The sequence below is a fragment of the Pipistrellus kuhlii genome, unplaced genomic scaffold, assembly GCF_014108245.1.
Source record: "Pipistrellus kuhlii isolate mPipKuh1 unplaced genomic scaffold, mPipKuh1.p scaffold_m20_p_5, whole genome shotgun sequence".
NCBI lineage: Eukaryota > Metazoa > Chordata > Mammalia > Chiroptera > Vespertilionidae > Pipistrellus > Pipistrellus kuhlii.
The window spans coordinates 25,759,200-25,784,900 of NW_023425551.1; the positions used below are offsets into that span (position 1 = coordinate 25,759,200).

The window sequence follows — 25,701 nt, forward strand, 5'->3', positions numbered from 1 at the left end:
TTGCTACATTTGTCCACTGGCAAAGGAACATAAATAATAAAAATATGGCAGGAGAGGAAGTGAGGGGGCTGGGTGAAACAAAAAAAACTCCTGTATTTAATCCTATATAATAAAAGGCTAATATGCAAATTGACTGAACAGCAGAACAACCAGTTGCTGGAATGACCAGTCACTATGACGCACACTGACCACCAAGGAGCAGATACTCAGTGCAGGAGCTGTCCCTAGTGGTAAGTGTGCTCCCACAGGGAGAGCACCGCTCAGCCAGAAGCCCTGAACCAGGCTCACGGCTGGCAAGTGCAGCAGCGGTGGCAGGATACTCCATGGCAGCACTAAGGATGTCTGACTGCCAGCTTAGGCCCGCCTCCCTCACACACACACCCCACCCAACCAAAGACGTCAGTCAGACATTCCCTGAGGGCTCCTAGACTGCAAGAGAGCACAGGCTGGGCTGAGGGACACTCCCCCTCCCACTCCCACCCCAGAACCCCCCCCCCCCCCCCCGTGCACGAATTTCATGCACCAGGCTTCTAGTACAACATAAAATGAATTGTCTCAACATTTAAACTAACAATCCTAGTTATTTTCTAAATTATCTGTTCATTTTAACAGATATTGATTGGCAGCAAAGGCAAAAGTCCAGGGAAGATTTTTTTTCCTCTCTCTCTGTTCCCATTTTCACTCCTGAATAATGGTAATATTTATGAATTCCCAGTTTCTTCTAGGATGGCAGCAATACTTTTCCTTTTATAGGATCTAAAATGGAAAAAAAAAAAAAAGTTTACCTGTTTTGTATGCATTTGTAGATTCTATAAAACAAATCAGTAGGATCATCCTCTTATCACAGTCTTCTCTAGCTTTCCAATTTCTTTTTCCACCTTATGACATTCAAAGTTAAACGGCTTCTTTTTTCCTTATTCCATGGCCTCTTTCCTTGACATAGGTCCTTAGAATTTGAATATGTAGCCAATATTGACAAATTACTGCACTTCCCCTCCCACCTAGAGTAGAGTCACCCTCAGCTGAGTCAGCTAGACAGCTCTCACCTTTTTCCTGTTCCTCGCAAGTGTCTTGGGCAAGTGCCAACAGAATGTGTGCTCTATTGGTTCCTGTTGACAAATTACCAAAGTTTGTTAGAAGAGCCATTCTTCCCTTCTAGGATCTTCTGCATTTTCTCCTCTTTACTGGAAATCATTCTAGGCACAATTCCCTCCCATCCTTTATAGCTCAGCATAAATGTCACTACTTTAAATATGTTTTGGCCATGTTGACTAGGTTGGGTTCCCCAGTAGTATACTACAATATCAAACCTCACTTTATCTTTCTTTTCTAGAACTTATTTTGGTGATTAATAATTAAAGTATGTCTTCATCTCAATGAAAGCATGGGATATAACTGTCTCACTTGTAATTGTCCAGCTCTTAGCATAGTGTGACTGAAAGTGAGGAAGAAAATGATAGGCTGGTGTTTAGAAAAACATATCCATAAAGAATTAGCTTTTACCTGTTCATGATAAAGCATAGTTTAACTCTGCAGCATAGATAAATTCTGACAAAAAACATGCAATCAAGATGGGTAATTTTTATTTTCTAATAAAATAAAGTATATATTATACCAAGACAGATGAGACGTAGGAATAGTGACAATATCATTAATATAACATTTTAATACTCTTGTTATTAAAGATATGGCTATATTTTTTACATGGCCAGTGCTTTTTAAAAAGTCAAAAGTATAATGTTGATTCTGTTAAGGTTGTTCCTTTAAAAAATGAATGTGACTTGGGTGTGAAGTGCTGCAGGGAATGGTGCTAGAGCAGGGTGATTAAGAGTGAACTCGAACTGAATCATCTGGGTCTCAACAGCTCTTCACTCACTGTGCAGTCTTGGGAAATTAACTGAGTTTTCTGTGCCTCTGAGAATAGTGATATCTATCTCACAGAATTGTTATGAAGATTAAATAAATTTATATAAAACATTTGAACATACTCTTTAAATCAGTTGTCTCACATATCCGTTGTCTCAAAATAGCATTGGATAACCTCTGAAAAACTTCTAAAATGTAATTATTCTCTGATTTTGCATTCACAAAGCAGGTGTCTGAGTGGCAAGGTTGACCAGCCTTTATACTAGTTACAGAACCTCATTAACATTCTTCCCAAGCTTGAGATTTAGGGCAGTGATTTATTTATTTTTAGACACCAGGTAATGGTATTCAGTTAGTGGGTTGTGAAAATAATTTTGTTGATTGTGATCATTGATTGTTAACTTATAGACTAGAATAGGAAATAGCAGAGTGCACTGTACATTTTAAGGGTAAGTATTGGTTCATGAAACTTTCGTTCAGTTGTATACATTTATGTGTCTGTATATTGTGTTATGAAGTAAAATGCACTGCTTACAATGCATCATAATTATAATATTTGAAAACCCCTGATTAGTGGAAATGACTCAGGAAAACCCCTGATTAGTGGAAATGACTCAGGTTTGGGGTCCAAATCTCAGTTCTGCCACTTAATGTATTCAGCAAGATGCTTAACCTCCTTGACGGTCTCTCCTTACCTCAGTGATATAGGAATAGTAACCCTAGCTTCATAACATTGTTGTGAAGAACTAAAAGAAATACAGTGTGTTTGGCACATGGCAGGTGTTTGATTAAATTCTAGTTCCTTTTCTCCTCTACTTCTACACATTCTTTTCACTTGTGGACAACACAAGAAGTTGTAGGCAAGGCCAGGTTTTCAACAAGAAGCAACTCTGGATGGGTTCAAATTTTCAAGCAGGTACTCCATTGAACTCCTGGGAGTTCTGCACTACATACAGATCATTAGAAGAGTAAGTTTCTCTTAGGAAATGGACCACCATTAAAGAATCACCAGTTTGGGGGGAAGCATCTCTGTTAGGGAACCTAAAAGTGTGTATAATCATAATATAATTTGGCAATTTAGTTACATTTGGAAAATCACAAAAATCACAACTAAGAGATTAATTTATCCCATTTTATCATAACACTTGCTGTGGCAAACCTTTTCTGTATGGAGCCAGAGAGTTTATATTTTAGGCCTTCTATGTAACAAAAGGCCATATAGGTGTCTGTTACAACTATTAATATTCAACTCTGCCTTTGAAGTGCAGTAGCAGACATAGGCAGTTCATAAGTAAATGAATGCAACTGTGTTCCAATAAAACTTTATTTACAGACACTGAAATTTGAATTTGATATAGTTTTCATGTGTCATGAAATATTTTTCATTTGAGTATTTTTTCAACTATTTAAAAATGTAAAAGCCATTCTTAGTTTTCAGAAATAGGCAACAGGCCACAGTCTGCTGAGCCTTTTTATGAACACACATATGCACACATGATATATGTATTTAAGTTTATCTTTAAGGAAAACTTTTGGGGTTCTTGTATATCCCTCACTCTATCTGGTGCCAGAACGTGGTTTAGAAGATAAGGTGATTTATTTTATTTTATCTTTTCTGTCATCTTTCTCCCATCTATGCCCTTTTCCACCTACATCCCCTTCCCCTCAAACTCACAACACTGTTTTCTTTTTCTTTATATATATTTTATTGATTTTTTACAGAGAGGAAGAGAGGGATAGTCAGAAACATCCATGAGAGAGAATCATCAATCAGCTGCCTCTTGCACACCCCCTACTGGGGATGTGCCCGCAACCACGGTACATGCCCTTGCCCGGAATCGAACCCGGGACCTTTCAGTCCACAGGCCGACGCTCTATCCACTGAGCCAAACCGGTTTCCGCCACAACACTGTTTTCTTAAGTTTCAATTTTACATGTGAACTAAAAGATGTATGTGGATTACCTATATAAGAATATGAAAAAGCACAGACTAAAAACTCAGGGTACATTTGTGATATTCTGGTTCTGAAAATATCTAAGTCTATTTTAACAACATTCTCAAACTTGCTACAAACTTTTTCAAACTTTTTCCTGGGGCCTTGTTTCCAATGAAAGAATCCTAACTTTTCAAAGCCCCAAAACAAACATCCTCTGTACAAGATTGTTGTAGCACATGAGGACATTGAAGCAGAGAGGCTGAGCAACTTGTCCAGGATCATGCAGCTCATAAGCTGAAGAGCCCAGATTTAATTAAGCCTGTGTTCTTAATCACGCTACACTTCCTTTTTAATGAAACCTATTCTCTGTTTACACTTACCACCAAGCCTCAAGATTAAGCCATACCAGCAAGGAAAGAAACTCATTTGGACGCCATGCCTGCTTTCCGAAGCAAAAGCAGTTTTCTTTTGCATTGTCGTAGCAATGCTCATGACCTTACTTGAAACAAAAATAGCATTTAATATCTTGAACTCAAGACCCTTAAGTGGCTTGGTGTCCAAGCATCAAGAAGAAAAATATTTGTTAGGTGAAGTGAACATCCATTATTTGCTTACTATATGCCAGGTAGTCTGCTTTGCAATTTGAATTTGTTGTCTTTCATAATTCTCATTACTGCACTGTGGATTGGGTATTTTTATTGTCTCCATATAGATATTGAATTATAGAGCGCTTAAGTTAAATTAGCTTGCCCTGTGAAGTCACAGCTAGAATTTGAGCCCAGCTTGTATCTGGAGCTGAAGTTCTTAATCAGGACACTGTATTCTCACAGATAGTGTCGGCTAGGATAGAACTGTCCTAACAATTTGCAAGTCACTCAGTTTACCGAGACCTGGATTCACTTTTAAATTTCCTAGTTTATCAGAACGTCTTTAATTTAACATTAATTAAGTCATACTTATTACATTTATTCCCACTGTTGTGAACTGAGAGGTCTATCTATGCCTCTGTGAGGCTGGATAATTAAATGAAAGTAACCCTAGCTACTCAGAGGAGAGCTTCATAGATCATTTCCAGGATACACATTTAATTCTAAATTGATGAAGTCCAGATTAGATTTCACGGTATCTCCTTGGATCATGATACTTGGTCTTAGTAACTGTTCAGGAAAAATCCACAGGAAGATTTACAAATAATTGCCCCTAATGGTGGAAGACCTCTTTGAGTCCATAGATTTAAAATTTCAAAGGGCTCATGAGATAACCTTCCCTGTTTTCATATTAATTTTACTATGTTAGAAAGTTCCAACCTTAAAATCCTAATTCTCATTTTATCACTGTCTTCAGAGACAGTTATTCTTAAGATTCTCCCAGATTTATTTTTACTATCTTCATTCTCTCAAAACTAGAACAGTTTCTCCCAGTCTTATAATTCAAACCTTAAACAAAAACTATTTAGGATAAGTTACTCCATTTCTTAATTGTAAGATAATAATTGACTTAAAATAATACTTATAGTATAATTCACATAACTCTAAAACTAAGATGACTAGAATGAGAGCTCTGCCTTTTGTCATTAGGATACATTTAATACGTATATAAATTCTGTGGTATTTACTGAGTTTTGTCTACTGCTTTTTATCAGTTTAAAGTGCTGAGATCCCTCTGTTGTAAAGCTTTTTCCTATATTAGTTTTTAATTCATTATTGCTAAATTAAAACTGATATCACATATTTTAAGTATACTGGTATAAAATTATTTTTGAGATCGTTGGCAAGTTTCACTTGTTAACTTTGTTTGAACCCACGAAGTATATTCAGCCATTGGTGGTTGCTGCAATGAAGGTGATGGGCTTAAGTTTAAGAAAAATGAGCGCATACAGAATCATTCCCTGATAGTTCAGAACCCTTTAGAGCCAAGGCTCCCTGGAATGTTATTTTATCCTGAAGATACCAAAATAACAAGTTAGAAAAGGAGGTTTAGTAGATTCTGAACAGGGGGGGAGGGGAGAAAAAGGAAACATAGGATATCATGTTCCAAAGTGTTTGTAGAGGAGAGGTTAAGCATTGGTATAGAAAGATTATTAGAATTATAATAGAAGAAAGATTAGAAGATATATATTATAAGAAGGATTAATTTGTATGCATACTTATTAACCTCATTTCAATTTTAAGCCAGGATGTAGGGGCATTCAAGGAAAATAAATGGTGGTTTCACAATAGAAATTACTAGATTAAAACATGTATTCTGTGAATTCAGCAATAGATGTAAGTAGCAACTGTGTTTCCCCGAAAATAAAACATCCTCCGAAAATAAGACCTACTTACAGGTTTCCTTCTGAGTGAAATATAAGGCATCGCCCCAAATATAAGGTCCCCCCTAGGCTAAACATGAGAGATTTGGTCCACTGATTCTGAAAGAAATGAGTCACAAGAAATTCACCAGGAAATTCAGGAATTGGATTGTTATGATGATGTTCCAGAAGATGATGACATGATTGTCATTGAGTAAATGAGTAAATTCTTGATACTGTAGGATTCACAGTTTGTCTGGTTTGTGTTGACAATTACCGTACTACCGTATACAGGTAATAAATTTCCTTTATTTTCATTTAACAATGTGTACCGTATTCTTCTTCATGGAAAAATAAGACATCCCCTGAAAATAAGACCTATTGCATCTTTGGGAGCAAAAATTAATATAAGACACTGTCTTATTTTTGGGGAAACAGGGTAATGGAAGTCCATTAAAGAGACTTAGCAGAAACCCAGAGAAAGAATTTTGACAACTATACTATAAAAGGATAATGGAAAATATTTTAAGGGCCAAAAGGAGGTTTGAGAGTCAAATGTGATCGGTGTTCATTCTTAACTGTAGGTTCCTTTTCAGGAATCCACCTGGGTCTTACTTAGTACAATTAAAAATCCACATGGAAGTATTCAATTATGTAAATGATGCATAAAAATGTTGGAATTTAAGATTTGATTATTTCACTAAGTAAACATTTATGATATAGCAACATAATTAGACTCTACCATGCTATTTATAATCCTAACTATGTATTTTATTTCCAGGGAGCCTTTTATTATTTTATCAGGAGGTTTGTCATATGATACTGTAGGAAGAAGACCTTGCTTAACAGTTATGCATGGGAAAAGTACTGCAGTGCTAGAAATGGACTATTCCATTGTTGATTTCCTAACACTGTGTGAAACACCATACACAAATGGTAAGTTTTGCATCTTTAAAGCTCATTCTCTACATTTACAATAGAACAAAGACCTATGTATTATTAGTTTCCTTTTGTATTGTGTTCATTCTTCTGAGAATAGATGCTGCCTTCAATAACTTTGAAAATTTTATTTTAGAAGTTAATTTTGTTTAATAAGCTTTATCTGTCTAGTATAACATATTAGTAGTGTCTTTGTAGGATAAACAAAACTATACACGTTAAGAAACATTTTAGCCTTCGCCAGGTAGCTCACTTGGTTAATGCAGGGTCCCAATACTCCATGTTGTGGGTTCAATCAAGGCACATAAGAATCTATCAATGGATGCATAAATAAGTAGAACAACAACTTGATATCTCTCTCCCTCCCTCCCTCCCTCCCCCCCCCTCTCTCTCTCTCTCCCCCTCCCTCCCTTCCTCCCTTCTTTCCTCCCTCCCTTTCTCTCTCCCCCCCATCCCTCTCTCTCCCCTTCCCTTCCTCTTTATCTAAAATAATTTATTTTAAAGAAACATTTTAATAATCTGTAAAATACTGTTGTACAAGCTTCTCTAAGAAAATACAAACCATTAGAAGTGGACATAAATACAGATAGAGAGAATTTAAGGAATTGGTTCATTCATTTGTGAAATCTGATAAGTGTAAAATTTGTAGAACAGGCCTGTAGCCTGGAAATTCAGGACAAAGTTGATGTTACAATCTTTAGTCTAAATTCTTAAGGCAGAATTGCTTTTTTACCCAGAAAACCTATTTTGTTCTTTTGGCCTTTTAACTGATTGGATGTGGCCCACCCACATTATGTAAGATGATCTGCTTTGCTCATAGTCTACTGATTTAATGTTAATCACAGCTAAAAAAATACATTCACAGCAATATCAGACTAATGTTTGACCAAACAATTGAGCACCACCTGAAGACATATCTAATTATAATAATAAAAGCGTAATATGCTAATTAGACCTGACAGCTGAATGACCTTCTGGATGAAGGGGGGCGGGAGGGCCCTGCAAGGGCCAAGGCAAGCCACTGCAGCTGCAAGGGCCGAGACAAGCTGCCATGGCTGCAAGGGCCGAGCCCCTTGTACAAATTTCATGCATCAGGCCTCTAGTTGACAAAATTAACCATCACAACTTGCATAAATTTCAATAGTAATTTAAATCTGGATCTTTTTTACTACATGTGAAGCTAATAGAGATGTAAAGATGTATAATGCATTTTGCAGTCAGCAGGCACAATAAAATATTTAAGATAGGATTATATTATAATAGCACTCTATTGAGTTCCTAAGATATCCAGTAATGAGAGTTCTTATGGATATTCAGATTTAAATCTTGAGTTTCTTGGCCATAGTCCTGCCTTGTAATTTGTAATACCATAGAAGTTACCATGAGCTTCTTAACATTAAAAACTAAGTTAATTTTGTATTGGTTATGATATAGATTTATTTCATTTAGGAAATACTAGCCTTAAATTATATTAAGTACGAGATGAGAATGTTAAATACTTGACAAAATGAAACAAAATAAAATCCAAGCAAAAATATTCATTATGTAATGTGTAGTCTTCTTGCATGTTTATTATTCATGCATTATTTTCCTATTCCAGATTTTCAGGAACCATATGCCGTTGTTGTTCTTCTAGAAAAGGACTTAGTACTTATAGACCTTGCACAAAATGGGTAAGAAATTGAATTTGACAAGCAATTATATTTGTATGTGGTGAAAAAGATTCTTTTAGCATGCATTTCTTTAAAATCACATTTATAGCTATAAGCATGCCCTCTTAACATTCCAGATGCACATTTCTAATTATATACAAATTTTCTTTAGTATATTGATTATATAGAGTTTTCATTTTTAAGTTAAAATTCGTTGTATTTCTGAAATTTCATATGATTCAATCTAATACTTGTGCCCTGGGGGCACATAGAATCATCACATCCAAAACTGTTCCCATTACACACTTTACTTCCAGATAAAGCTCTTGTCGGTTCTCCAGCCATATTCACTTCCTGTTGCAGTATGTCACCAATGCTATTGTCAGATTAATTTTACATGCATCACCAATCTTGTTACTCTTCTCTTTAAACCACTGTATTTTTAATTTAAAAACAGCATCTTGGCCTGCTACCATATAGTTGGAATTCAGGGTACCATTCCAACCTGATTTTTTACTGTTTTTCTGCAGGTGCCTTATCCCTAGAACACTGAACTGAGTGTTAAACAAATATCACACTCCCCTGTCATTTCTTAAATAGCGTCAAGCTGTTGAAACACTGCTTGTTTCACTGGCATCAAAAATCCATATAACTTTCAAAGTCAGGCTTATTTTCCTTTTAAACGTTTTCCTGTTCTCTCTTTAGCAGACATTTCATGTCTAATCTGTGAATTCTCATCATAGCTTCTTTGCAACTTTTTGTGGCTATTTACTATATTTCTGCTTTTTCCAACTTAGATAATACTATGTTTAGTTATAAGTTCTTTGACTCGAAGAACATTGTACTACTTATGTCTCTTGAGAAATAATCATTAAATATGGTTTTAATTAAGTCTACCCATTCATTATGTCAGTATTTCTCAACTAGAGACAATTTTGTCCCCCAGGAAATACTTGACAGTTACATAGACACTTTTATTAAGAGGAGGAGGTATTACTGCCATCTAGTGGTAGAGGACAGGAATGCTGTTAAACATCTGCAGGGCACAAGACAGTTTTCCACAATAATTATCTGATCCAAAATGTGACTAGTATTAATATTGGGAAACTCTGAAGTATAAAAGTGAAGTGTCTTATTTCTTTTATTTTAAGGCATCCCTAAATTCATATCAACTTAATTATGTGCTACCTGTAATAATCAATTATATTTGTTTTTTCTTTTCTGAAAGTAATACTACTGTTGTGGAAAAAAGGACTTTTAAAACATTATTTCTAAATGAAAGCCCTAGAATAACTTTTTTTTAATATGATTTTATTTTTTATTTTTAGTTAGGTAAGTTTTAGAACATGTGCTCTATACTAATATATATTTGTTAAAGAATACATTGTGCAAGTAGCCTGTGAGTAGGCATTTTATTGAGCAAATGTGTTAGTTAAATGTGTAGTGATAAGAGAATGATTAAGGATTATATAGTGTATTTATAAAGATAAAAGTTGCCTGTTAATTTTTAAGTGCACCAGTTGGTTTGTTTGAGTTTTATCTTCTGTTTTTTAATGTATGGTTGAGGAAGGAGTGATGACAGTTGTTTTCATTTTGAAGTGTAGAAAAGAATTTTCTGAAAATTTTTTCCTTTAACTTTTTAATTTTTGTCAATAGTAGGCTGATCAGTACATTGATTTTTAATTTTATTACTTTTATAGCATTTTTTGCTTTACTTAATATAATTTTATATCTAGGAAAAATTAAATATATAATTTAGATTACCACTAAAACTAGAGAACATTTCTAAGTTAAATATTGCACTGGACATTACATTGATGGAGAAAAAAGGAGAATTGAAAATTTATATTAGCACTACTGATACAAGAATGAGGCATCTGTTCATTGAGATACTATGGGTTAATAATTAAGAGCATTCTAAACTCTGCTGCTTCTTGATAGTTCGCTTGCCTTTGGCACATTACTCTTCCGAAGTCTTTGTTCTTCAGTCAAATCAGTTTGGTGCAAGAATAAATAAGATAATTGTATATAAATCACTTAGTTTAGTGTGTGTATATGTGTCGTATATAATACCAACTATAGATTTTCTGTTTACCATTCTCTTTGAGCAACTGTCATAAAAGATTTTCTTACATATATGCATATAGTAAATGTTAAATCTACTAAATGTGGTTGATTTCTAAATTCTATAGACTAACCACCCTATCCTAATAGAAAAAATATAAATTCAGATATGTTATGCAGACCTTTATAGGATGTTAACTTTAAATTAATCAAACTAAAATTATTTTCCATTCCAGAGCTGTACATATTTAAGTTTTTCATTATCATATTAATCATAAGTAATAATTTGTTAAATTAATATATATTTTTCTTTCCCTGTTGTTAAAGATATCCTATATTTGAAAATCCCTACCCTTTGAGTATACATGAATCCCCTGTTACATGTTGTGAATATTTTGCTGATTGTCCTGTGGACCTTATTCCTGCACTTTATTCTGTTGGAGCTAGACAGAAACGTCAAGGTTACAGCAAAAAGGTACTGAACATGAGTTTTAGTGTTTAATGTTACATTATTGCATCAGTGTTTTATATTTATCACATTGACGTGTTTGGTAACACTGAATCCTTTCCTAGAGAAAATATAAACAAAATCCTTCTTAGAAACAAAGTATGTTTACTATTGTCATAGATATATATATATATAAAGATGTATGGTATGCTTGGAAATTGCTTTATATAATAACCTTTTTTTTTTTTTTTTTTTTTTTTTTTTTTTTTTTTTTCAGGAGTGGCCTATTAATGGAGGTAATTGGGGTTTGGGTGCTCAAAGTTACCCAGAAATAATTATTACAGGGTAAGTAAAAGTTTGTTTCCCCAAATAAAACAATAATAGTTAAACATAATTAAGACTACATGAGCATGACTAAAAGTGCTTTCCTTTATACTGTAACATAGTAAGAAATAAGTTATTGTCTGTAACCTGACAATTTACCCTGAATTTTATCTTTTTTCTCATCTTGGTGACTACTTTTAAAATAACAATATATTTAAAAGAAAGTAAGCTTTAATTTTTTCCCCCCATCACATTCTTCTCATTTGCTTTTCATAGGCATGCTGATGGGTCTGTTAAGTTCTGGGATGCTTCTGCAAGTAAGTATTTTGAATATTATTGATATATATTACTTCAATATTATATGTTATACAGTCTTTGCTGTTATACCGCTTGTATTGTAATAACTACATAAACAACATTTAATTTGAAAAAAAAATTTTTAATAAGTTTTTATTGTTCATATTATTACAAATGTTCCTTTTCTTCCCCCCACCATTGCTCTCCTCCACCAGGTTCCCACTCCACCTTCTGCCCTTTCCCCACTCCCCATTATCCTCATCCATAGGTGCACAGTTTATGTTCAGTCTCTTCCCACGCCCCCCACTCCCCTTTTCCCCAAGAATCGTCAGTTCACTCCCCTTCCATACCTCTGATTCTATTATATTCAACAGTTACTATTGTTCATCAGATTTTTTTTTTTTTTAATTTCCTTGGTTTTTAGATTCACTTGTTGATAGTTACGTATTTCTTGTTCATAATTTTTATCTTTGTTTACTTTCTCTTCTGAAAGAACCCCCTTCAGCAATTCATATAATTCTGGTTTGGTGTTGATGAACTCCTTTAGCTTTTTTTTATTAGTGAAGCTCTTTATCTGACCTTCGATTCTGAGTGATAGCTTTGCTGGATAGATTATCTTTGGCTGTAAGTTATTGCCATTCATCACCTTGAATATTTCTTGCCATTTCCTTCTGGCCTGCATGGTTTCTGTTGAGAAGTCAGCTGACAATCGTATAGGTGCTCCTTTATAGGTAACTACCTTCTTTGCTCTTGCTTCTTTTAATATTCTCTCTTTGTCTTTTGCTCTTGGAATTTTAAGTATGATGTGTCTTGGTGTGGTCCTCTTTGGATTCCTTTTGTTTGGAGTTCTGTGCGCTTCCTGGACTTGTAAGTCTAATTCTTTCACCAGGTGGGGGAAGTTTTCTGTCACTATTTCTTTCAGTATGTTTTCGATATCTTGCTCTCTCTCATCTTCTGGGACCCCCATAATTCTGATGTTGGTTCTCTTGTAGTTGTCCCAGAGGTTTCTTACATTATCTTCAATTTTCTAGATTCTCTTGCCTTCTAGCTTCTGTGGAGGAGTGTCTTCTGGCTCTTTATGTTCCAAATCTTTGACTTGATTCTTGCGATCTTCCCTTCTGTTTTTAGGACTCTGTAAAATCATTTTTATTTCAGACAATGTATTCTTTATTTCTTGTTGATCCCTTATCATTTCTTGATGACTCCTTATTAATTCTAGTTGATCTCTTTTCATATCCTCATAGGTCTTATCCATCTTTTCTAGGAAATTCTTGAAAAACATTATAAGCGTAGATTTGAACTCTATATCCAGATGCTTTTTGTCCTCCATTTCTTTCGTTTGTGATCTATTTCGTCTCTGCATTTTTGCAGCTTCCCTGATGGGGCGGGGTTTCAGGGTGGAGTCTACAGCTTTGGCTTCCGTCAGCCCCGCCCTATGCGGGTCCTTCAGTGCTTGCTGCCGGCGCCTCTGAGAGAAAGGTGTCCTCGATTTTCGCCTGCTGCCAAACAGTCTAGGCTCTCCCCCAATGAGCCTGGTATTGGGGTTCAGTTCAGTTGGAAGTGGAGTTGGAGGTGGCGTTCAGAACAGTCTGGAGCCCCAGTCTCCTTCCGGCCAGGGCAATCCCGTGGCACAGCCGACCGTCCCTTCTCTGCGCGCAGTGTGCGCGCCTCCCGGACCTCCTTTCGCCGCTCCCCAGGTTCCACCTTACAGCCCGGCTCCCTATGGATGAGCCTGGGTCCCCAGGGTCTGGCCTAGAACTGGGGTTCAGAGCAGTCGGAGTTTTATCTCCTTTCCGCTAGGGAATGACCGCCAGGCACTCCGCCTCCCCCTCCTCTCTGGCTCCGTCCTCTCTGTGCGCCACGTATCTCCGTACCTTGGGCTTTTCCAGCTCCTCCGCGCCTCCTTCTGGTTTTCTCCTTGCTTCTCGCTGTAGAATTTCCAGTCAGTCAACCTTCCTGTAGTTCTGGGCAATGTCCGTTTTATATTTTAGTTGTATTTTATTGAAATTGTTGTGTGTGGCTGCGGCTAGGTGTTCACCTGGGCGCAGCCATCTTGGATCCTCTAATTTGAAATTTGAAGGCTATAAATTTAATGCCTATTTATCAAGTATTTGAATTTAGGATTTTTAATAGACTGAAGATATTCTTAAGGATATTAATTAGCACTTCTTAACATAAGTACTCACATTCTTTCTTCAAAATTTCTTCAAACCACCTCTTCCTAACTCAGAGATAGGAGAAGCAGGCATATGTTTTAAATAAGGAGAAATTTGTAGAATAATTTTAGTGCCTGATTCTAAACTTATGCCACAAAATTTGCATTGTCTTTTTGAGATTTATGATGGTTATATAATGGCAAAAAAGGAGATGATGTTTTGAATGGCTGATTTTTATAAAATATACAGAGCAAGCACTCATAAGCCAATTAACTCCAGATATATTATGCTTTGTTTTACAGTTAACATTAGATTATATTTATCTTTTATAGAGAAAATATTATAAAATTACTTTAGGAAGCAAAATGTTCTTTATTGTTTTTATTCATGTTTTACAAAATCCTTTTGTTACTCATTTTTTTTCGGGTTATCTAAATTCATCATGATGTTGATTTTTTTTTAATGAATACAATGAGTACACTTTTTTTGTGTGTCAGTGAGTAAGTACAGTGTGTGTATTATCTAAATGTATAACAGAGAAATGTAGACTGGAATAAAAATATGGTTCAAAGAAATATATACTATTTCTTTACATAGTATAACTGATTAAATATTACCTTATATTTGTTCTTTGTATGAAATTATCTAACATATATTATCTTTTATCTAGTAACTCTACAAGTATTATATAAACTAAAGACAGCTAAAGTATTTGAAAAGTCAAGAAATAAAGATGACAAGCCAAACACAGACATTGTAGATGAAGATCCGTATGCCATTCAAATCATCTCCTGGTGTCCCGAAAGTAGAATGCTATGCATAGCCGGAGTTTCAGCTCATGTCATTATTTATAGATTCAGCAAACAAGAAGTTATTATAGAAGTCATTCCGGTAATGTTCTCAGAGTTACTTTCATTGTCAGATGTCTAATGTTTAAAAATTTTTGAATTATTTAGAAGATTATTTATAGTCAGCTTTGTCTAGAATTTTTAAAAACACTTCACTGTTTATATTGCCATCTTCCTTTTCTTTTGAAAAGTAGTATATTTTTATGCACATCTTCTTAGTGAACATTAAAATCTTTAAATACATTCTGTGTTTCACTTGAAGAAAGCTAATCTTTGTATGAGCATACTCTAATCTGGTATTAACATAGTGCCATAAATTCTAAAATCATAATGTGTGTGTATGTGTATACTTGCATACATACACACCATTTTTAAGAAGCTGAGTTAGAAACAACACTTTTTTTTTTTTTTGTTAAATCCTTCTTTTTAGAAATCGTGCTAATTTTTACTTTTAAAAATGTTCTTTCCACTAAAGTGCACTTGTGTATATAAATTGTAATAAAATGAACCATATTTATTGAGAGTGAGTAAGGTACCTCACTTTTACAACAGATGCTTGAAGTTCGATTGTTATATGAGATAAATGATGTGGAATCCCCGGAGGCTGAACAGGCGCCACCTCTGTCAACACCAGTGGGAGCTACCAGTCCTCAGCCCATCCCGCCTCAGTCTCATCCTTCCACCAGTAGCAGTTCCTCTGATGGCCTTCGAGACAATGTCCCTTGTTTAAAGTAAGTTATAAAAAAAATTCAATGTTTTGGAAATTACCTTTTAATTTAAGTAAGTTATATGCATTAGTAAAGTTACGGTAACATTTTTCTGTGTTGGAGTAAAGTGGTATAAGAACAGGTCTATCTGTGCTTTATTTTGATTGATCCAACTTATTTTTCTGTGACCTCAAGAAGAATATGATTATATAGCATGATTTTATCCTTAAAGTACTAAGATTTTTATCTTCTTTTTTGCCATTTTCTTTTCATCTTTATTGTTGGAAGTATTACATATGTCCCCTTTTCCCCCCATTGACTTCTTCTAACCCACCCACCCCAGGCCTTCACATACTATTGACTATGTCATGGGTTATGCATATATGCATACAAGTTCTTTGATTGATCTCTTTCTACCCGCCCATCATCCTCTGCCTTCCCTCTGAAATTCCACAGTCTATTCCATGCTTCTTTGTCTCTGGATCTATTTTGTTCATCAATTTATTTTGTTTATTAGATTCCAAATATGAGTAAAATAATGTGAGACGTGTCTTTCATGTGATACTTTCCCTTCTGGCACTCCTATTATATGAAAATTATTACATTTCATATTAGAATATGAAATGTAATAATTTTCACATAATAGGAGTTTTATAAGCTGTCCTCTTTTTTAATTGCTTTTTCTTTTGGTTTTCTGACTTATATTTTTTCTACCCTGTCTTCTAATTAACTGATCTGATCTTCAGCTTCCTCTAAACTGTTGTGTATTCTTTCCACTGTGTTCTTCATTAGTGCTGTGTCATTCTGTATTTCCAACTGGTCTTTTTTCAGGGTCACTATATCTATACACATACTGTTGACATCTTTGCCATCATTATGAACTCGATGTCTGATAAATTTCTTATCTCCATTTCATTTAGAGCTCTTCTGGAGAATTTTCTTGTTCTTCTATTTGGGGCTTGTTTTTTTTTGTTTTTTTGTCTCCCCATTTTGGCTGCCTGTTTGGATTTATCTGGGTATTAGGTAGCTCTGCTATGACTCCCAGTCTCTAATTCAGGACAATGTCACACTCTGTGACTAGCCTTGAGTATCCTGTTTATAGCTATCAGTACTGTAGGTCTTCAGGTTATGTCGGAGATCTGTTCCTATGGCACAACGTAACACGATTTTCACTGTAAGTCAGAACCCACCTACATAAGCACCTACATCACTCACATGGAGCACATACACAGCAGTAATGAAGTGAAACAATAAAAAAAAAATTAAAAGAAAGATAACAATTCCTGTCCTTTACTTGTGGTAAATAAATAATACAAAACATAAAGCACATATATACGTACGTAGAAATGACGGAACTTTTTTTTTTTAATAAATAAATGGGTGATGGTGACATAACCAATGTACATTGTTTATGTCACCATCAAAACAATGTACACTGAGTCCGATGTAACCCAAGGACTGCTTGTATTCCACAGCTTTTCTGGGACTGGGTATCATTGGAATGGACCAAGATGTGCACTAGAGTTTGCTTTTCCTAGTCTCAGGTCCCAGTTATATCAGGCAAAGACTCAGCCTCTAGAGATCCACCTCTACCTACAGTCCCATGACCATCAGTCTTGATTAGCCTCAGGCTCTTGACCACAGGGTGGAGTGAGAGATCTTCCAACAGAGTGGGGCAACTGCCTCACCCCCAAACCCTGGCAAAAGCCATGTGGATAGCAAAGGTTCACTGGAGAAAGATTTCCTTCACGGTGTGAGAGAATGACTCAGCATAGGAAATCAGGGTGGCTTCCCTCCAAGCTCCAACCTCAGGGCCCTCAATGCTGTCCGCTGCTTACATAGCTCCAATTTACCCTGCCCTCCATCTTCCAGAGCCCAATGTGAATGGCTGCACACAAAATTTTATGCATTGACCCTTTAAGAGGGTGTCTGCATTTCTACTCATCTCTACCTGGCAGACAGCAACCCTGCTTCTTTTCACAGCCAGGTGTTATGTTATGTCACAGCACCTTTTTCATTTCTAGTGTTCCTGTCGTCCTTTCATCCCTCCCTCCCCTTCCGTCCACTCCTCCCTTTCCTCACGACCCCTTTGCTACCTCCTCAACTTTATATGTGTAACTTATATGTGATTTCTTATTTTCTTTACTTATGTACATGTTTGATCTCCAACTAGATTAAATGCTTGTATAGGATAGAATTAACTTTTAAAATATCTAGTACAAGTTATTTTGTATAGGTATTTATGCATGACTCTAATTACATAGGCTAATAAGATATAAAATGTAATATGTTTTTCCTTATTACAGAGTTAAAAATACACCACTTAAGCAGTCTCCAGGTTATCAAACAGAACTAGTTATTCAGTTGGTGTGGGTGGGTGGAGAACCACCACAACAAATAACCAGCCTGGCAGTCAATTCTTCCTATGGATTGTAAGTATAATTTATATATTTCTCAGACTCTTCATAGTATTTCGTATATTTTAATAGAAATGATGACCTTCATTATAGTATCACATAAAAAAGTTACTATATAACTACTTTTAGACCAAATTCGGAATTTATTTGGAACATAATTCTGTTCTGAATTAGTTATTCCTGGTATGGTTATATTGCTTCCTGATATTAAATTAAATGACTCATGGACCAATGAATTATTTGAGATAAAGGTTTAAAGTCACTATATCCTATCCTGGATATACTCTCAGAAATTTCTTATGATTAATCAATATAGTACAGATCTAACAGCATCGACTCAGAAGACTGTGTATTATAAGCTGAATCTGTAAATAGTCAACCACAGCTATATAATTTGTTCTATTTCCAAAGTTAACTTGCATAGATTATAAAAGCATAGTAATAATATTTTAACAAGTATTTATCTGTAGTACAAGTATACTTATTAATTCATGCCTTCAAGTATATAATATTAATTATATGTACATTCTATTATAATGTCTCTTTTAAAACCAATATTGTGATATGAGAAACGACATACTAACTGTTCAGTCCCAGGGCTATTTAGCATGTGTAGGTCACTGTCTCCTTTCTTGATGCTAGCCCTAGGGACTTATTTCTTCTTCTTCTTCCTCCTGTAACTGTTACACCTACTCTATCTCTAGCAGTTGTGCACCCAATTAAGACTGGCTATAGTCTGCAATACTTTTCTTTCATGTCTTTTATTTGCTGTCCCACAATGTAAGGACACAAACCTCCTTTTTAATATTTTACTGCCCACAACCAAAAGGAAACAAAGAGAGAAAAAGAAAAGGAAACAATAGGAATTTCAAAAGAAGTTGCAATCAGTTGATCGTAGGCCTCACTTGACTCACATTTGTAATTTATTTAGCCTTTTTTTGTGTGTATTTTTTAAATTTGAACTTGTTGCCAAGATTATTTACTTTGAAAATCTATATTTAGAGTTTCCACTGAAAAAAATTTGATTATCTGAACTGTTCTCCATTGTTGCTTGGCAAAAGTCATTTGAAACTGAGTTAAAGTTTTTCCTCTTCATAGGGGAGGTAGTAGTACACTATCCAGTTTACCACTGTCCTTAGCTGCTTACTGTACTTACTTATATAGCCTCTCTGTACATTTCAGTTTTCGACTCCTGGCTAAGGATCTTAAAGGAAAAGAATTTATTCATTGTTGATTACCAAACTTTTTCAAAGATACAGTCCCTTACTTTCTCATTGCAAAGGAGCGTCTTCCCTAGCAGGCTCAAAAGTAGATGTCACATTGTCCAGCATAGGGATTTATGTCTCTGCTCAAGTGCCAAATTATTTTTTTGTTAAAAATGTTTTATGATACTAATTTGTAATCATTAATGTCTGCAAAAGATCTACACAGTTCTACGAGCTGTTTATCACCTGTATTTTTTTTTTTAATCTGTGAAAAGCTTTTGTTTGAAGAGGAATTTTCTCCAAGACTCTTCATGTTATCTTTTTAGCATTATATACTACATTTTCTTGTAATTCTCATTTGTGCTAAAGTATTTGCTCTTTTCCTGTTCCAGGGTTGTTTTTGGCAATTGTAATGGCATTGCGATCGTTGACTACCTTCAGAAGGCAGTACTCCTCAATCTGGGCACTATTGAATTATATGGCTCCAACGATCCTTACAGGAGAGAACCCCGGTCTCCTCGTAAATCTCGACAACCTTCAGGAGGTAAAAGAAAAAAATCCTAATTTTTTTTTTTTTATTAAATTATTATCTGTGTACATATTTTAACATTGCCCCCTCCCTCCCATACATACCCCCTCTCCCCAGAGTTTTGTGTCCATTGGTTGTACTTATATGCATGTATACAAGTCCTTCGGTTGATCTCTTATCTCCCTCCAAAAATCCTAATTTTTAAGATTTCTATAAATGCTGAGCTACTTCCGTGAATATACTAAGTACTTCTGTTAGTTAAATAGCTTGTCTGATTTAGTCTATAATATTAAACTGTCAAAAATTAATAAAGTTTTGAGCCTCTTTTTTGTTTTGTATTTTTAGATTTTGCTTTTGTTTTTAATATTCTAGAATTTTATTTAACATTGGGAAAGAACCCCAGTATTAAACTTCTTTAGCTAAATTGTAATGACAGGAAATTTTGTCTCATTATTATAGACCAAAAGTATACTTCAAAGTTTCCCCCCTTTTATTGTTGTCATTGTGAGGCCAACAATTAATTTTTTTCAACTATTTAATTAAAACAAAGTATTTCCCGTGTCAAAAAGTACATGCAAAAGTGAATTTTAGCCGAAACCGGATAGAGCATCAGTCTGCGGACTGAAAGGTCCCAGGTTTGATTACGGTTAAGGGTATGTACATTGGTTGCGGGCACATCCCCAGTAGGGGGTGTGCAGGAGGCAGCTGATCGATGTTTCTCTCTCATTGATGTTTCTAGCTCTCTATCCCTCTTCCTGCCTCTCTGTAAAAAAATCAATAAAATATATATTTTTTTAAAAAAGTGAGTTTTAAATCTTCAGTCTAGTGTTCTCAGATAGCCTTGATTCATTGCAAATACAAATCCATTAAGAATTCTCTTTATAGCATTATTTTGTTTTTGCTAGATAATTAGTCTTAATTTTAAATGTTTTAGTAGTAATAACTATGGAACACATAGTTAGCTGTCCTTATAGTACCCCTCACCTTTTTTTTTTTTCTTTAACCTCAATGCACACACAGAAAATTTCATTGGATCTTTGCCACATTAAGGGTATGTTAATGAGGTCTCCAGCGGTAACTGGCCTGCAGGCTCCAGTCTTCCTAGGACCTGCCCTCTTGCACCTAGGATTGAAGGGAACTCTGTATTTAACCCATGTGTAGAATGCCAGTCACAGTGGAAATCTCTGGTCTACACTCCCTAACTCAGTCCTGCTGAAGTAAAATTCTCTCTCAGATTCATTTCTCAGTTGCTTTCAGGACATTATTGGCTAATACTACCTGTGTCACAATTCATGAGAGAAGGAAAAAAGCTGATGGCAGGTAGACTTTAGTATCTTGTTGAATTCCCCTCCCCCCGCAGTTTTGTTTGTGTGTGTAATCCTTTTGTCATGTGTTGTCTTCAGCAGAAATTGTCCCAGATATACCTTTCTAGTATCTTTGTCTCCTTGTTTCCCTCACACTTTCCATTGCTTGACTTAAGGTGTGCTGATTGTGACTTCTTGCATGTGAGGCCTTTCTAGCCTTTATTTTGACTCTCTAAAAAAACTCCATTCTTTTTTAAGTAAGTTATTTATTCTTTGTCAGTAAAATCATGGCATATTTACTTTTTGTCTATAAAATTGTTGTTTTTCCTTCATTTATTTTTTGAAAAACTTATTGAATAATATATCATTGCTTAACTTCATTTCATAGAATGTATATGAAAATGGCTATTGAAATGTTTGTATCCTAGTCCAGATTCTTTATGCAGAAACTAATATTTAGTGTTACAAAGTTCAGACCTTGTTATGAGAGAAGTTTTTTGGAGGGAGCCAATACTTTTAACAATTTTACCACAGACTCATAGAAAAGTTTTATTACTCCTAAAATTAATTTTTATTTTCCTTGATAGGTCATTGTAGTTTACATAAAATTGCTAGAAACCAAAAACTTAAATGTATCCAGGGATAAAGACAAATTTTACAGTGTAATTTAAAAAATATTTCTTTCTTAAATTGTATAGCATTCTACTTTATTCTGTAGTAACCCTATATTATTTGTATTACTTTTGGATTCACTTTGTGTTGAAGAGTTAGTCCTCCTGTGCCTAAACATCTGAGTTTTTCTTTATCAGTTTCAGATATTTAATTCTTGTCACTATGCTTGCTTTAATAATAATTAGGATTGTATTTAAATTAAATGAACGTTATTTTAAAATATGCCTTAACATTAAGGGTATGTTTGTCTTAATTTTAAAATTAAATGGAGAGTAATTGGTACTAAAATTCTTTAATTTCAATGATATAAAAATGATAGTCTTATTAAAGTGTGTATTTTATAATATTTTCTTGAAGTGTAGCCCAAATATTGTCAAACTGTTCTCTGTCTTTTTTAATAGATCAGTTTGAATAGATAAATTTTTGCTATCAATAGGTACAAATATATTTTCATAAATTATGAAATTACTTCAGAAGATAAAACATACTGTTTAAGTATTTCAGAGCTGTATTTAATTGAACCATTGACTAAAATATATAGTGTTTTTATAATAAAATTTATGAAACTCACATGGACAAGTCCTGTTGAAGTGTTTCAACTACCCATATATTTGCTAGTCTTAATTCTACTAAAAGCGAAATGTGATAATGTGTGTGTAATTTTGCTGCCTACTTTTTCACTCCATGAAGGACACAAAAGAAAAATTTCTATTCTGAATATATTCTAAACTCTAAATAGATTTAATTAGTAATGTGAAAGCAATAGACTTATGAGAAAATGTGCTTACTTGGTCTTGGAAGTTGATAATTATAAAGATGGTAATTAGCTGGCTGTATCAAACTATATCTAAACTTTAGGAAGAATATTTCCAAAATATATGAGAGGAAGCTTTAAAAAATGTTTTTGACTATGTAATTGCAAGTACTTTCAGGTAGGTTCAATATTTTCAGTAATATAGAAAAAGATCTGCTCTCTGTGCAACTTTCAAATATGCAATGTAATATTATTAACTACCAGAGGCCTAGTGCATGAATTTGTGCACCAGTGGTGTCCGTTGGCCTGGCCTGTGGGATTAAGCCGTAACCAGCTCTCCGACAAGCCCCCAAAGGATCCCGGATTGTGAGCGGGTGCGGGCCAGGCTGAGGGACCCTACTGGTGCACAATCAGGGCCAGGAATGGATGTGGGAGGTTGGCCAGCCAGGGAGGGACCACGGGAAGGTTGCAGGGCATGTCTGGCCCATCTCACTCAGTCCCAATTGGCTGGACCCCAGCAGCAAGCTAATGTGCCAGTCGGAGCATCTGTTCCCTGGTGGTCAGTGCACGTCAATATGAGCTGTTGAACGGCCTTAGCATGTCATTTGCATATTACATTTTTATTGGTTGAGTGGATTACCGGAAGACCAGGCACTTAGCATATTAGACTTATTATATAGGAGGATAGTCACTATGTTGTATTATATATTATATCCCCTTGGCTTATTTTTTTAAACAGGAAATTTGTACCTTTTGATCCTATTAACCCATTTGTCCCATCCCCACATCCCCTCACTTCTGGCAATCACAAATCTGTTTTTTCTATCTATGAGCTTATGGGGATTTTTTCGTTTTCTTTTGTTTTAGTTTTTGTTTTTTTGATTCACATATAACTGAGATCATAAAATATTTTGTCTTTCTCTGTCTAACTTATTTCATTTAGCATAATGCCCTCGAGGTCCATCCATGTAGTTGCAAATGGCAAAATTTCATTCTTTTTAGTGATATATCATTTTCTTATCCTATGCATTCATTAACAGATATTTAGGTTATTACCATATATCACTACTATTTAAAGGCCTACCATCATTTTTATATAAGCAAATATTTTGTCATAACTATAATTTCATCTATCACTTTAGAACTATAAGAACTAGATTTTCCAGAAACACTAGTTTGATGAACTTTGAAAAGAAAACTGATTGTCATTCAAAAACTTTCTACGCAATGAAGACAAATAATACAGTGTTCAAAATAGAAAACACTTCTAATAAATTCAATTCAGTACTCAATGTTTTCTGAAAATATTACTGTCAGAACTTTCTTGGTGACATTAAAGACATTGTGGCATCATGTCTTTCATCAAAGGAATGGAAAAGCAGATACTGATCATGTGTCTACATCAGCGATTTTCAACCAGTGTGCCACAAGAATTTTTAAAATATACTGTACCTGACTATTTAGTTAGGGTCACTGACCTCTTTCCTTTTAGATTGTAAAATAATAAAATGACAACAGCTAACACAACTTTTGTCATCGGGTATGAATGGATCCAAATTATACCATTTTTTTTGTCAGATCCACAAAAATATATATATGTATTTTGGTGTGTCACAAATTATTAGTAGTTTATGTGTGCCAATAGATGAAAAAGATTGAAAATCACTGGTCTGTATGATACATAATTTTTTGAGAAGCCCAGATGTGTGACCTCTTCTGTCTTGTCCAACTATGCCAAACTTTTGATGGGTTTACTTGTAATTTTTAAGGAATATGCAGAAATTCTTTTCATTTAAATCACCAAGAAAATATCCATACTAATTGTTTACTTTGCATTTGCCATGTCTTGTCTTTTCTTGCTGTGTTTTCTCCTCTGAATTTAGGCCATGCTATAGATAATTTTTATATAATTCATTTATACCTGTAAAAAGAAAGTAGTTCTCTAGAGCTTTTTTAGAAAGGTGCTGGCATAGTTTTTAAGAGGTGCCACCTTGCAAGATAAGTAATGTGCACTATTTTAAAATTAAAGATTTGGAGGTACAAAGTATGTGTTTAATTATTATTCAAAAATATATAAGGGAGGTGTTTGAACCATACATAGGGAAACCACTTTGAGTTGAGGGTCCCTATGATGTAACAATCACCAGACTTTTTACCAGTATTTATTCTTCAAGAGAAATCCAGTAATAATTATATGCCTCTCAAATTACTGATTTTAAACAAAGCCTCGCATTATGTCTAATGTTTCTTGAAGAATAGCAAATTAACTCTTGAAAATTCTGTTTTTCATTTGTTTAACTGATGATTGCTGTATTAATTTGGGGTGTTTTAATATCAAGACTTAACATTTCTATCTCAAAACTAGAGCATAGTAGCAGGTGTTTATTAATCTTCTGGGTTTTTTAAATGGATGGTCATTTAATGTGTACTACAAATAGTAGAATAAAACTGCATTTATATAAATTTGTGATGTGACTTGGTTTTTGGTTTTATTTTTTAGCAGGTCTGTGTGATATTAATGAAGGGACTGTAGTCCCAGAGGATCGCTGCAAATCTCCAACGTCTGGTAATTTGAGTTTTATTTCATTAATAATTATAATTCTACAAAAATCAACACAGCATGTCAGTGTTCCATTTTATAGATACGGATTTAAAATAAAACTATAAGAAGCTTTGGTGTCGAATATTCTGAAAAATCATTTCAGTATTTTTTGCTTTTTCATTAAGTGAAAATAAAGGCCCTAGATAAAACTCTACAGCTGTTACCTGTTAAGAGCCATATAACTATTTACTTAGGTTTCTACTAGTTATACATTTTTTAGAGAAAATAGATTTCACTTTTTACCAGTGAATCAAATGGTTTAGTTATCTAACCTTGTCTTTGCTTTAGGCACGCCTGTCATCATTTGGTAGAAGAATATTCTAATCTTCCAGTAATGTCCAATTAAATAGGAAAGATTTTTAACATTTGTACTCTTCTGGTGACTGTTGACAATTATGACAATTGTAGACTATTTTATATTCTTATTTTTTATCGAGTAAGATTTAATATTATTTTATAGTTATATTAAAGCAGTTGCCCTTTTTATGTATATATAAGGCTTTATGTAACCTATTTAAATATTGGTATTTTAGGGGAACTTTTAGTAGCTTTTCAGTCTCCGTAAGATGAAAAGGATCCTGAATTTATTATTTTTCAGTGGATTAAAACTTTGCTTATCTTTAATAAAGTTGACTTCATAATTTTAACTACCATATTTATTAAATCATTCTGGCTAGAAATTTTCATCAA

The 25,701-nt window shown here is 34.5% G+C and overlaps 1 protein-coding gene across 17 annotated transcripts in view; it reads left to right on the top strand.

The window, feature by feature from the left end:
• The window catches only part of STXBP5 (syntaxin binding protein 5), a 128,435-nt gene that overhangs the window by 60,439 nt on the left and 42,295 nt on the right, over positions 1-25,701 (top strand). For 8 of the 17 annotated variants that reach the window (XM_045573018.1, XM_045573013.1, XM_045573009.1 and 5 more), the window contains 11 exons: positions 2,718-2,834; positions 6,875-7,029; positions 8,633-8,705; positions 11,076-11,223; positions 11,474-11,541; positions 11,797-11,837; positions 14,644-14,864; positions 15,374-15,552; positions 17,835-17,960; positions 19,543-19,694; positions 24,910-24,975. In XM_045573018.1, coding sequence (XP_045428974.1) covers positions 2,718-2,834; positions 6,875-7,029; positions 8,633-8,705; positions 11,076-11,223; positions 11,474-11,541; positions 11,797-11,837; positions 14,644-14,864; positions 15,374-15,552; positions 17,835-17,960; positions 19,543-19,694; positions 24,910-24,975 — 1,346 coding nt within the window. The remainder of the gene's footprint in view (positions 1-2,717; positions 2,835-6,874; positions 7,030-8,632; positions 8,706-11,075; positions 11,224-11,473; positions 11,542-11,796; positions 11,838-14,643; positions 14,865-15,373; positions 15,553-17,834; positions 17,961-19,542; positions 19,695-24,909; positions 24,976-25,701) is intronic. The other 9 variants (XM_036415396.2, XM_036415397.2, XM_036415401.2 and 6 more) reach the window with 6 other exon arrangements.